At 35.8% G+C, this 15,217-nt stretch overlaps 1 protein-coding gene across 4 annotated transcripts in view; it reads right to left on the bottom strand.

The window, feature by feature from the left end:
* The window catches only part of LOC135159990 (tachykinin-like peptides receptor 86C), a 50,358-nt gene that overhangs the window by 4,211 nt on the left and 30,930 nt on the right, over positions 1-15,217 (bottom strand). For all 4 annotated transcript variants that reach the window (XR_010298724.1, XR_010298672.1, XM_064116509.1 and 1 more), the window contains 4 exons: positions 5,765-5,899; positions 5,048-5,128; positions 3,107-3,257; positions 589-785 (listed from right to left, as the gene is read on the bottom strand). Coding sequence is in view for 2 of the 4 variants with exons in the window: in XM_064116509.1 (XP_063972579.1) it covers positions 589-785; positions 3,107-3,257; positions 5,048-5,128; positions 5,765-5,899 (564 nt within the window). In the remaining 2 variants the exon portion in view is untranslated. The remainder of the gene's footprint in view (positions 1-588; positions 786-3,106; positions 3,258-5,047; positions 5,129-5,764; positions 5,900-15,217) is intronic.

Genomic DNA, 15,217 nt, shown 5'->3' with positions numbered 1-15,217 from the left:
AAGACTCATTAGTCTATATGTGACAATTGACCAATTATTCACTCCCATTTATTTAATTAATGAAAGAACTGGTTGAAAAAAATGGGAACTAGTTACAGATCAACTTTGAATAAGATTTAAATCACGAACATTTCAACTGAACCCATTCATTCGATTTAGATGAAGTTTATTCATTTGAAATAAACCCCTCCCGGGGTTGAACCTACGAAATATAATCTCTCCTTAGCTAAGCGCTATGATGCATCGTCTTCGCTAATAGATAATAATTCTTCCGCCTCGGCTTAATGAGAAGACCAAAACCCTGAAATATCGGATGAAAATAATGGGCGCGCTACTTGAGTAATTAATCCCTGGGTAAAATTTTCATCAGGCTCTTTCAATCACAATTACACCAAAGTGTTTGCTCATCGTGGTAGATTACCAGTGCAAGTATTTTCACCATCGATCGCTTACCTTCCAACTGGCAATGGAAGCCCTGGAGTATTTTTTCGAGCAGAAAAAAAACGGATGGGTTATCGGGTAATCCATAGGGCGGCAACATATCAAGGAAATTGCCTCGCAGTACATGTGAAGTTGGAATGGACTCACCTGTTGTTCATCCAATAGTATATAAGAGGATTGACCATTGCATTGGCCATGGCCAGCCAGTAGAAACTCAGGTAAACGTGTTGTACATAACTGCTTCCTCGTATGCGTCGGTGGTGGTAGAGAAGTATAAAGAAGGCCTGGTATGGTAGCCAACAGATAGCGAATATTAAGACAACGATGATAAACATTTTGACCACCTGAAATCAGGAGAGAATTTATCCAGTAGTAATACCACAAGACCTTCAAAATTATCGGATATTTTCCGAGTGTTTCGTTGCGTAGTAATGAGAGGAATAAGTTTTGCGGGTTAAATATTATGAGCGCGAGGGTTTTTCTGCGAAACTTATTCCGATCGGTGCGACGCTGGGAAAATGGAGGGAAAGATCCGATTAATTTTGAAGGTCGAGGGGTATTTGGCTGGATTATTTTTTTCATTCCAATTTCAAGGAATTAAATGTCTGGCATTTCACGTCATATGGTATGGTTTTTCACTGGTAGGTGTGGCTTCCAGCGTATATTTTCTGTCTGTCCAAAATGCAGAGAATGGTTTCCAAATTGTTGCTTTTGTCTTCACGGTATTATTAGGAACATTTTTTGAAATTTTTTGATGAATAATCTGCAAGGATTCTCCTCCAAATCTGCTCCTGTCGAGGTAAAGTCTTTGAACTTGATTTTTTCTAATGACAGTTTTGGGGTTTGGAACGCGTACAAATTCTTTATCGGATATTTTCATTGCTTAGCAACAAACAGGGAAATATTCGAAAAATATCGGAAGTAAAACCATTTTACTTGAACCACGTGACGGGACATGCCACCATTTGATTTATTGAAATTGGGATGAGAAAAATTATGAATTTTCATGATTTTTTAATCCCTTAATTGCATTCAGGAGCGTTGTACTGAAAATTTTAGCCAACTGTCAACTGCCAATGCAATTTTCTTCTCTTTCCAGCCATTCTCTTACAGTTTTATTATTCTTTAACAAAAAAATTATGTTCAATACATAATTCAAAGGTCTCGTTCTTCTGCAAAAATTCCCTGTATACTCATATATTGAATAATCCCGGTTCCTTTCTCCGTCGGAGGAAAGGAATTTTCAGTGTTCCTTATCTATGCGACATTATAGAAACTGATTGGATGGATATTTGAACCTCAGGCTTATTAAAAATGTGGGTCGTGATGATAGCGGATTTTATCATAAGGTTAATTAATTTTTTACGATCGCTAATTTTACAGAATTTTGTGATTGGCGATATTTAATTAGTGACTTTTGTTCAGCGTTGTCACATTATTATGACCCCTGGGCTTGAGTGAGCGAGAGTAGATCATGAATATCGCACGGGGGATGAAAGATACATTTTCCTAATTTTTATCGAGTTTATCGTGGTCGAGGAGTTCTGAATAATTCGAATATACATGCGACATAATATCGGGGGTTTTGATGCGAATGTGGCCTACATTACTATTAAAACATACTGGTCATGAGTACAACAAAATTCTATAATTGAGATCGTCCGCTTTTGAACGAGTGATGAGAGAAGTTAGTAATTAGCGAGAGTTCAAATATCAACATCGAGTAATTTAATTATTATTGGAATTATTAGGGGATGGGGAACAGAAGTCCAAAGGGTGTACATGTGACTAGATAAATATACTAATTATCACTAAAAGTAATGACTGTATCAATCGCAATTGCATGAGACGCGTCTTCCCGTACCTATACTTGATCACTAGATTTTTAGACTGGAAGGGAATGTTATAACATAATCAATATTCATGAAATATTATTCACGGAATATGAAACGATGGTGTGACAAAGCAATTTTGAGTAATGAAAATGGTATAAAATTTAATGATCATTCATTAGACATTTGAGAAAAAATTAAAAATATCGCATGGTAAATTCAATTAATTTTCACATAAAGAAACGATGAAAAATTCTTGAGTCGAAATAATTAACCATTACTAATTACTAACGCTGAATATCTAGATAAAGTAATTTAATTATCGCTAATATTGAGACAGAATGCTTGCGTCTCCCTGTACTTATTTTTTATCACTTCCTGCAGAAATGGCTACACCTGACGTTTTAATTTTAGACAATTTATACACAAGTGCAATGTGATGACGATGTTGCACAAAGGCAAATATTTGGACTGACTATTGTCAAAAAAATTTCTTTGTCGATAAAATCTACATTTTCATAAAAACGAAAAATAATTAAGAAAATACGAAACGTCGCCACGGAGAAGTAATTTTAGCAAATATTATACACAAATTCGTATTCTTTCTCGAAAAAATTTAATGAATATGTTATTAACATTAATGTATGAGGGAATGTCTGGAAGAATTTTTCAATCCATTGTCTTCTTCATGTGGTTCATTATTATTTCATGAAACAATTTCTTCCGTCCTTGTCATCAAATCGATGATTATGATCACTCGAGTACCATCGAGACCTCGACGTCATGCTCCACATACACTTGATCCCTTCCTGAGGAGAATTCTCTGTACATACCTTGCGTTTCGATTTCATAGATTCCTTTTGATATTGGGTATGCTCCCCAATGGACTTGGAGCCCCATAATTTCCGACCCATGAGCGTATAGCAAACCGCCATGACTGTCATCGGGATGAGATAGGTCACCCCCAGGAATATCAGATTATATCTGTAAAAAATATGTAAAAAAGGGAGATATGAGAATTATTAATCAAAGATGATATAATTGCTTTGCTAGACTGGTTTTCTTTGTTTAACCAGACTTTTATAAACATAATAATTACTATTTACAACATTCGCAAAGCTTGAAGTCATACGAAAGAAGTTTTATGTATATTATTTTATAAATAATTTTATCACTCATTTTAAAATTGAGAGGGGAATTCAGTGATTCAATGAATTTTTAAAGAAAAAAAATAATCTCTCAGTTTCGATATAAATGTCTTGAAAACCCAGATAAATTTATCTATTCATCTTACTTTTAATGGAATTCGTTGCAATAAGCTCACCACTGGCTATCACCCGAGGGCCTCCAGTCGGGTATTTGCCATTTAAATACAAAGTGTCTCAGTAGAGGGTAGAACAAAGAAGAAAAATATTCAGCTAATTACTAGTGTCATGAAGCTTGAAGAAATGAAGTAATAAGATGTCCCTCATTTCTCCAGGATAAGATAAACATTCCATCGTATTTTCAATGAATTTGCAATGGGCATACTTCACTATTTTTCCTTTCAACGTTCTCATAATTGTTCGTTAATTTTGATTTTGATATACCTTTTTTGAGGTGAAGAAATATCTTCAAAATGTTGAGAGCACCGTTTTTCTTCATTCACTTTGTAATTTTTATTATGCTTCGCAAAAATATTGAGATCTTACTAACGAGCGATAACGATAACTCAACATTTTCTTGGAAATACCGATCTAATGACCAATCGGAAGCTGAATAATTTCTCACATCCAGAGGGTTATTTCCTGCACCCTTCACTGTGTAGTATCAGGGAGTCTCCCAAATAGCTTTCGATTCGATCCAAATCAGTAGATAAATGAAGTCAATATTAGTTCTTGATTGATTTCCCTTGTTAGCTGCTGTGGGTCACTCACAATACCTCGAAATCAGACCATTCAGTATACATTGTATACCTAATTAGGTCGGAGTACTTTCATGACTCCCGACGGTGCACCGTCATGTGCACCAGATAGGAATGTACTGCTTCTATTCACATGTCTAACAGCACTACTAATTTCCCTCACCACTTGTTCTCACACTATTCACCCGCTAGGAATTGAAGTCCTTCCGCTGTGCTGAATAATTTTGAATGTAATATTTCAAACTGATAAAATGGAAGAGCAAGATTTGTGGGCATTGCATCGAAATTTTCGTGGTATACATGGTTTGAAGAATGAAATTCCACATGGATTTAATAATGTATGTGGAACAGCTGAATATTTTAAGGTTTGGGAGTCTCTATGTAAATATTATTCCAGATATGATAATTAAGAGACGAAAAATAAAGCACTTCCCAGAAAACGGAATGAATAAATGACCAATCTAATGAATAAGTCATAAATTCAATAAAAATATTATTAAAAGTGATTAACAAAATTTATTACAGCAAATTAGAATTTTGTTATTTAGTTCATTACGAGACAAAAACAAAACTTATGCTTTGACTTTTAAGCCGACGGGAAATTATAGGATTTCTATTCTGCATTATTATTCAAAAGTTTTTCATTTTTCATTCCTCTATTTTTATGTTTGGAGCTTCCCACTTTATCGTCATTAGTACGCCATTTTTTTCTATCCTTGGGGGCTAATTATTTGACCACAAATGAAGTTACTCCAATCACGCGGAGAAACCTCCATTTTTACAGCACTAATTGGTGGCTCTGGTTTTTCCAGAGATTTTCTGAATATGTTTTTTAACTTAATTCTAGGTAATGGATTGAACTAGTACTTACATATATTCACTTTTGCTATTCAGGTAGTCACCATCGGGCCAGAGCACGTAGCAGACGATCCTGGATTTTCCGTTGGAGTATCTGCGAGTGAAATGGTTGAATTGCTTTGATTTCTCAATTTTCAGCTATTGCAATTGCCTCCTTTGACGCCCTTTAGCAGGAACCAAATTACTATTCGACTAGCGTCAAACTTAATTAATGGACACGGTTGATATACTGTCGAGTCCGGGTCTTTCGTTATTGATTAGTCGAATCAGTGAATCATTACGTGAAAATTATGTACTATTATTTAGTATTCCTTACAGATCTAAAGAGTCTTTTCCAGCGAGGAGTTAGATACGATTGATACTATTAATTTATAATAGTGATGTTTCCGATATCTCGTCCCCCTTTTTGTCTAGATACTTAGAAATTATGTTTTTCAAAAACTTCGATTATTAGCAGAGCCCAAAACCCAAAATGATGAGCGAAAAACATTTTAGCGCTATGACTTTCCAATTTTATTGAGGAAAAAGTCAATTTTTTCCCGATGATGCGAGAATTTAATACCATTCCACGATTATTGTATATCACTGTCAGATTTGATTACCAAAATGAAAAATAATTGATCTCTCAGTGAACACAGAAGATAGACTAACGTATGGATATTCATTCAGCGATTTTCACGGAATTGAAATTCCAATAATTTTGATAAAACAAAAAAACATTCATCATTACCTTTTTGTCATCGTTGTAGAGTAAAGCAGACAGGGCATTGCGAGTAACACCGAAGCGACCCAAATGAGAATTAACGCTGCAATGGTGCGCCTCCGTGACATGTGGTGGTGAAGTGGCCTCATGATAGCCATGTATCTGCAAAATGCGAAGAATCATCGTTTTTCCCATCATTTATATACACTGCGGTTTCGTACCAATTATATTTAACTTTTTGATGCACACGCAAACGCTAACGAAGCCAATAAACCGGTGGAATGGTCCCGAAAAAAAACCATAGAAAAGAAAGAACGAAAAAATAAAAATCTACGTGCAGATAACCGAAGGCACCGATGCAGCCGAACAAACGGACCATTGGGGACAAACTGGTGTGCAAAAAATATCACGAAATAGTTGTGTCCTACAGCTGATCTTCAAAGATAGTACAAAACGTGGTAGTCAATAGGCGGCACGTATAACCCATTGTGAAGGTGGAAAATGTTCCCACGGCAAATAGATGAATGCCGTTTAGACAAGCAAAAGCTTGATACTCTCACGAAGTGAATTTTCTCGTTCCTCCGGGATATTTGGTCCTGTAAGGAATTTTGCAATAATCGATGTGCGGCATACGCGAGATCTCACAAAAGGACAGTACACGCTAAAAAAAATTGAATGAATTATCTGGAAAAAATTTTTAATTCGGATTAAAGGGGAAAAGACAATGGGTTTTGAAGTTTTACTGAAAATTCAAATCACAAGTGTTTATTCTTCGATCCACCCAGAATAGAAAAAAAATTATCCAACTTTTCATTTATTGGCTGACTATACAGCGAGACGCATCCCTGACAGCGAAATCTCCGCAGCGAAAGTGGTGAAGGAGTAATGGAACGTCGAAACGAGACAAGTTGACTTGTATCCGAGTTCAGTTGATCAAAAACTGGTCGATAGTTAAACGCCACTCATTTCGGTTTACCACTTTGTTATTGATATATTTTAAGAGAAAATTAGTTTGTAATACTTTCAAGTAAGTGAAAGGGATGTTTGCAGTTGATTTATTACGAAAGAGTTGACCACGAAGAGCTTTATCACGTATTATTCGACTTCCATCATTGATACAATGGACAGAAAAATGTGTTACATCCGTCGCTCGTAAAATTCCATTAACCTGGACCATCATTCAACAGTGAATATCATCAATGAATTATCTCCGCATATTTACGTGTAACTTTCCAACTGTATTCACTGGTGAATACCCCAACGTGATAGAGATCTTTGTACTTCTGATGCATGAGTGAAGCTAATGACTGTATCATACGCCTCCATAAATTATGTGATAGTTCAGTTGGAACTTGGGCAAACAGAACGCCAGGGGGGCGGGATGGACGGGTTTCCGGAAGACTCGTGGGATATGAGGTTGGCAAAGCGAATTTCTAATTGCATAATGAAACTTTCTTTCATCATAATTCAAAGAATTCTAATATTGTATTACATATGATGATGGCGTCAATTAACGATAACTGCGGCCATTCTAAAGCTCTAAATTCATTCATATTCTCCGGTGGATGATGGTGGATACATTAAATTTATTGACTCCACTCCGATAACCGCAACTGCTATTGTTCATAAACGTGAATAATGAATATGGAAATGGAAATACGAATCGTTTTGTGGTATTGTCCACCAGTTATGATTATGAATTGTCAAGTGCGTATTCGTGTGACTATGATAATTCGTACATTACTGGGAATTTGTACAAGACCGTGGCGAAAATGTATATATATTATTTTTCATTGTCATAAAGAGAAGCTTTTCTGGTCTTTGATTGTAACAGCGTAAAATCATTTCACTGGAGAAAAAATCTGAAGTACTTGGAGATCCTTCAGTAAGATTTCCTCTTAGTTTTGTCGGTCTGGTCGATAATTTTATAAGTGTTTACTCGTGTTCGTTAATGTATAAACTCAGATTTGGACATGGATTATTGGATGTTCCAAGATTTTTCATATTATATCTGAAGAGAAATACTCAAGTGGGTAGAAACGTTACGACTGTCAGGAGCAGAACGCTGACTTTTACATCTTTTTTCCGTACTCTTCCTGGAAACAAAGGAAAATAGTTTTCTTTGTCCACTTGTTCGCATACGAAATTGTACATACAGTGAGTAATAAAAAAATTGTAGGATTGTTTTGAACCGATACAGAAAGTCGAACTGAGGAAAACCCGGTTGCAATATAAGAGAAGTTCTGTCTTCCGTTGTGAGTCAGAGTGATTTGAAAGGATTCCAGGCAAGTGTCTGTGATCTATCTAAATGTATACCAGATACTACTATTCGTTTAATGTGTATTTATTTGCTATGGATAGGATTGCATTTATGAAATTCCGTTTTGATTAAAATGAATGCTAAATTGTAACTTCAAATGAGTTGAGAAATTCTTAAAAAATTTTAATATGAATTTTGGTTCACGATGACTTTGACGAATTGAATGACTTTTTAGATAAATTCTATTGGATGATTTTTCTTCGACTCTTTTCTCGGCGCATTGGATCAACACCAGTGTTTCCTTTGCCCATTGAAGTCAGCAGGGATGAATTCTTCACGTGCTATCGTTCAAGTTCTGCCCAGGTAGACGCTAGTCTTAAAGTCTATATGAATACGAACTGAAAGCGATTCTAAAAGATGGTATGCTCCAATGAGCTTATACATTTCTGAAATGTTCTTAGTATGTTTTGAATATAAACTGGAGGTGGTCAATACTTGCGCCAACAAAAAAATGCGCCGGAGAAAGAAACGGTTTATTCGATATAATTTTTTTTTACGAGTAGGAAGAAGCATTTTTTCCTCTCCTTGACAACCCTTAGCTGCGGAGAATAACCAGAACAATAGATAGTTTTTTGACTACAACTTCAAAGGTTTAGCGAAATTATTATTTAGATAACAAAGTAACACAACATGTGTTTACAGATTTTAACGCAATTCTGTCCTTTTTCTCATTCATCAGTTTTGTTTAATCCCAAAAAATACACAAATTTCAGTCTCTCAAATAACTGTTTATTACAATTGTTGTCGTCGTAGAAAACCCCGACCTCAATAAACCAATTTCGTCCGTAAGAGATTTTAATTGCACTCAGCCTTACCCTTCTACTCTAGCACTCGAGTCCCAAAGCGGACCCTCCCGTCATACACAATCTCCACCCTCAGTTCCCAGCAGTTTCGTAATCCATCAATGAAAATTCGTGTTATATTTTGTAACCCAAGCATTGACCAACTTCGCCATCCCAAATTTCCACCGTCGACTTCTAAAAATTCGACAAAAAGAACCGAGTTATCTTCCAAATTTACAACAGTCAAGATCAGTCTTGAAATACCCATCGTGTAAAAATCGTTCGTAAAAAACAAATTAAAATATTCCGTGTAAAATCATTAAAAGTTTATAAAGTGTAAAAGCTCGTTAAAAATAATTATGTGTGTTTGTGAACAAAATAAACATTCTGCATAAACATCAGGTTATCCGTTATTTAAAGAATAAATATTGAACCTTAGCAAGCATCGTTAATTATTAACTGACAAAAAAAAATTGTTGTGTCACCAAAAGGCACAACAGTATTGTTTAACGTAGAGTCAAGTCGGGTGTTTATAATAATAACTTGAATGTGGTATTCAGAAGTGTTTAATAGTGTATAGTGATATAAATAAATATATATATCTGTTAAAAGTTTGTGTCTTTGCGATAAACTTCCTTTGGCCCACATATCCCACAAATGTATATTACATGTCAATCTCAGTGTAATTCTTTGAACGTCGTATATAAGTCGAACGTGGCAACAGGTCTTACAAGTAAAAGGAAACCCTGGGACTGACAAATGAATCGATATCCAATTGTTAAGCGTCGTAAAAGCCAAGATCCTGTCTGGCTTCGCTCAGACAACACCACCGCAATCTTGTTCTCTTACTTCCAAAGAATCGCCTGGATACTGTCATTCCAAACCACCGACACTGAAGGATGAATTCAAGGGAAAAACGAAACTTGGAAATTTTGATCATAAACATTTCTTCCAATAATTCACCAAGAAAATCTGTGGTAAAGTGCTTTTCTAATTGTCCTCCCCTGAAGTTGGAAGGACCAAATCCCATTGGACTTGTTCCAATTCACTTAGGCGAAAGCCTCGTGTTTCTTTCATTCTGGACATATTCCTCGGTTTTTTGAATCCATAATTTTGATTCTAGCATGTACAGACATACGAGAAAGAAGGAAATATTTCAGTTGCACCATTAGCAGCCCCTCCCTCTGCATTTACATTGGTGCGTTTAATTTTATTCTCTTCATGCATGCACGTGCCCCCCCCCGGATTATGAGCATTTCATGGAAGTAAAAGTTGATGGGAATGAGACAGCACGTGGGAAATATCATGTCCCATTTCGCTTATGACTTTGGTATGATGACAGAATGATATATTTGGAGAGATGAATTCTTTGCTATCTACATATAAAACGGAAATAACTTTTTTTTAGAAATTTAAATCCACCTGAAACCGATAATAGTTTCTAAATCGTGCAATCATTAGGAGAATATCAAAGCCCATTAGTATCATAGATACCACAGATGTCACTTCATAAATTAGTCGCATGACGGAGATGAGAGCCTGCGCGAATTGGAGTGGAATGTATAAGTGGGACAGGATGGCAATTAAGGATGGAGGGAGGGGGGGGGCGAGAGGCAAGAAATATCATCAGCGAATTAGAGAAATTGGGAGACAAAAAAATTTGGCTCTTGTTGATTTATTGGGTTTTCCTTAATAAAATCCAGGGCTCAGCAGCAATCATTGGGTGATTGATATTAAGGAAAGTGGTACCTTAACGTAATTAAAGAATGCTCGTAGTTCTTTGCATCTAAATTTTAACAATAAGAAAATAATTATTAATATAGAATTAATAATAATAGAAAGAGAGGTTATGCCAGAGGGTTCGGAACAGGGTGGTAATACGGAGAGAAAAATTATTAAAAAATTACGTACCTCTTTCATAATCTACCAATCAAAGTACTATTCAGTAAAATTATGAAAGTTCATTGAAAAAGTGCGTAACTATTCCGTAATTTTTACCGAATATTGTTTTGACTGGCAGATTACGGAATAGGCACGTCATTTTTAAAGAGTTTTTCCCTCCGGGAAGATTCAGGCGGGCGTAGAGGTGCGGGGGGGGGGGGATGGAAGAAAACGTGCTCTGGAAGAAGGTATCACAGAAGGTACCAATGGACAGTAGGATAGTTCGTCCCGTATCTTCTCCACCCGCCTACTTTTTTTAAGGTCGTTAAGGTCGTTATTATTTTATTTTAATGGTCCAGATTCCATCCATCTCCAAAAGAGATATGACATTTTATTAGTTTCAAATATAAATAAACCAAATAAGAACTTAATTATGCGTATTCGGTTTTTTGTGATGAATTGTAGTAAATTTTCACGTGCTGAATATTTTTTGCTGCATGGATGAGTGTTAAGGCTGGCTAAATTACAGAATTGATCGAATCCGTACCTGAGGGTGAAATTCTGATATGACTAGCTGACGGTGATATAATCTCTGTAGATGGAGAATTTCAAAGGCACGCGAGTGTGGTTATTGAGTGAAAATTACACGAGTTTGGCCAAAGTTTTCGAATTATGTATATATGAAGCCAGCGTGGACTTTGAAGTTCCGCCGACCCGTATAGAGAGACACGAAAACTTTGATGTCTCCTTCGTGACTGTAAACCATGACCCCAGATGTTATTGTTAGTGCGGTAATGCAACTCTATGCAGATTGTAATTGCAATTGTTTCGCGATACTCCAAGCCGACGACTTTGTCATCTATTGGATGGTATTTTCATTGCAATGAATTCATTCACATTCACAATTTTCACGGAATAATTGTACTGAAAAATCAACAATTCTACTGATGTTTGGATGGTTTGTTAAAAAAAACGATGCAATGTATGTAGTATCGGGAAAAATTAGGGGGAAATCCCGTGTAAAAGTGGTAGTCTGCTGAATATGATAACGAGATGTCCACGATATTTTATTAACATGGTACTAGGATAAGATGTCAGGCTATAAGATTATATTGTAGTCCTAGCGTAAGTGTTATTTGTGGGGAAACCCGGCAAATAGACATGGATTGGTACAGGGATGCAAGCGTGTACGATAGAAGTACCCAGACGGTCATATTTTGTGGGTTTATGAGAAGCAAACAGATGTGAAAGGCGAAAATACTTTCCAGCCAGCGAGGTTGAGGGATGCTAGGACCACGTTATGCCGCTGGGGCCCACTTCAAGGTCAGAGTTGGATTTGAGCAACGATAGACGCGTGGTTAAACGATTCGGACTTAGAGGTTCTGTTTTTGACTGATCAGAGTCAGAAGGCTTTAACAGTGTCTTAAGAGTGTATTAAGTATTGTGTTAAACATAGTGAAAAAAAAAGAAAATTCGAAGAGAATTAGAATCAGAGAGAAAAAATTTCCGCTTTAACCCAGGCGGGAATCAAACCCGGGTCTCCCAGTGACGTGCCGGGTACTGTTATCAACTGAGCTACCGGATACCACAGAAATTCACTCTCAAATTAACAAGAAACACTTCCTAATCTTCTTTAGGCATCAAATAATTCGAAGAGAATTAGAATCAGAGGGAAATATGAAGACAGTGTTAACATCAATTGTACCGTTTTCATAGAAAATAAACTGTTTTTGCCTTTTTTAATATTTTTTTATAATTTTAATAAACTGGTTTTGCCTTTTTAAAAAGTAACCCTACAAATATTTATTTAAGGTCTGTACAGCACTGAAAGCTGATGCGGCATCTATTTCGAAGGCAATAATAACAGCCATGGAATAGTTGATTTTTCAATATCAAGATTTCCTAGAATTTCCGTAAAATGGAGAAGAGATAAAAAATTCCAGAATGTAAAATATTATTTCAAAGCATGAGACGCTTCTTAGACATCGATAGGAGAAAAAGTACTCGTCCCGACTGTATGTTTTAAATATTAACAATTTTATTACCCAGCGCGGAAGTCAAAATTCTCCACTCTTAGAAATGATACTTGTGAGGCATAAACCGACTGCGCATTATTTTCTGTTCATAGCATGTTAAGTCAATGCGAGTGAGATTATTCGATCGAAAAACTTGCCATTGTTAAATCTACCTCTCCAATGTTCGTGCAGGACGCTGGAGCGAACGAAATGCGAAAAGAACGGATGTAGGAAGAATTTCAACAATTTGAAAACCTTCCACGTAACAATATCACTGGATCACGCTTCAAATGTCCCATCCACATTAAGTGGCTGCTTTTTGAATGCTAATGCAAGGGGTAGAAAAGCTCTTTGTCTATCGTAACAATCCCACTTTCCTATTCGAATTTTTGTAAAACGAACTATGACAATATTGCTCTGTCCGCAAAGTTTAAACATGAGTTTATTCACTAAGCTAGTTTGACGTAAAAATACGATTAGCAGGAAACTCGAACAATCCGTTCACCGACATCGAGAAGAATAATACGATTTGAATGATGAGCGTGATTTGTGCATTGACAATCTTCACCATTAACAAGATTACGCTGGTCCTTGTTAAAATTGACACGAAAATCATATCATAGTTCAAGGAAAGGAACATGTCTCTCATAAAATTATGCACTTCTTTAAAAAATGATAATTTATTAATAATAATCGTGTTATCCTTTAAATCACGTCTTGTTGGGTACATTTGGTAACAATTTTTTCTTTTCTCAAATCCAAAAGATTCTAATGTGAAAACTACTTGACTTCGTTTGCTAAGTTGTTTTCTTTTTAACTCATGATTTTTTTGAGAAATACATAATCTCTTGGCTAAAGTTTTGCTTTCAGTGCAAGATATCATTTTCGAGGAAATTTTTGAGTGTGGGCTTCCAGTCAATTGAAGATGCATTTCCCAAGAAACGTTTTTTTTCAGTGTATCTTCAGATAATTCCGTGAACAAGTCTTTATAATAAAGAAACTCTTCTTCCATTTGAATTTCTTTCTCGGAATTTTGCTAGAAAAATTCTGTTTTATTTTCTTTCACGTAATCGGAACACGCGACGACAGCGGATAATTGCTTTCTTGGCAATGCAGGTAAAATATTTTTCCTAATAGAATCGCAATTTATTCCTTAATGGTCACCTAGTGTTGTAGGACAAGCGCAAATTATGTCCAGTATTGACATTCAGATTGACTTGCTGAAACAAGTGCGGAATATGTCCCATGGAGGTGGTCACGTGCGCGGATATGAAAGAAGGGAAAAATTCTGGAGCGCCGTTACCGGAATTCCTCAAGAGCATAATAAAATTTAATTTCTGTCCAAGATTTATTAATGGACCGACCTAGAAATTTTTTCCTGTCACATATTCCGTCAACATAAATATGTGCTTCATTTCCTAATAAATATAAAAATTAAAGCATTGTTTGGTCATAAAGGAAATTAATTTATGACCGTAATCAGTTTTCTATTAAATGAATAATTTATTAATATATTCAATATAGATTTACTCGAGTCAGTATTAAATGTATTGGAAATGGATTAATTAAAATAATAATTCTGTAAATAATTGTAACTATTTCTCTACTTTATTATTTAATTTAAATAATTGTGCTCGGAAGACACATCCGCTCTGTACCGATTCCTTAGAGGAACTAACTAGATTTAGAAAGGGAAACAACACCCTGGACCTTTTAGTCACATGCTCTCAAAGGGTCCTATTCATTCCACTTTGTCTACACACTTAAAATCAAACCTAAACACCATACCTTACACTTCTCAGAATTCCAGTCCATAAAAATGTTTTTTCAATTTAAAGTATAAACACTCAGAAGAGAATGAGATTGATTGTTTCTTTTTATTTATTTATTTCATGAAAAATCCAACAGAATGCAACACGATTTTATTTGTTGATCGGTAAATATTAGATTTCTATTTTGACGTTTATTAGACCGGAACATGGTTTTTATAAATCACTTTAGCCCTGTGCTTGAGCTATCGTATTTATATCCATGGATACTCACATATACATGGACATGTATACATGGATCGTCTTGCGGAAGGTGTGTACTTTAATTGGGACATCTGATCTTACTGACAAAACTTCACAATATATTTTACGTAATTTTTGAGCGATAAAAACAACAAATATCGCACTGTCATAACGGGGCCGTTGAGTCATAAAATACAATCAAGGTTACTACTCTGAGGTTGAATATTTTTCAGCTCAACCAATGCGATCGAGACCTTGCGAATTATCCACAAACTATCCACTCCAATGAATATTTGCATGTGAATGGAACTGAACATCGCAATCGAGGCTATCAAATCAAGAACCGATGCACATGCGGGTGGAGCAGAGAACAGACCACAAGTACAAAATACCGAAACATTTGCGAAAGATAGACCGAGACGACTCCCTGTGCTACAAAGTTTCCACTAAAATGTCGTAACCACACTAGA

This window comes from Diachasmimorpha longicaudata, chromosome 1, assembly GCF_034640455.1.
Source record: "Diachasmimorpha longicaudata isolate KC_UGA_2023 chromosome 1, iyDiaLong2, whole genome shotgun sequence".
Lineage (NCBI taxonomy): Eukaryota > Metazoa > Arthropoda > Insecta > Hymenoptera > Braconidae > Diachasmimorpha > Diachasmimorpha longicaudata.
This window is presented reverse-complemented; position numbering and strand designations above follow the sequence as displayed.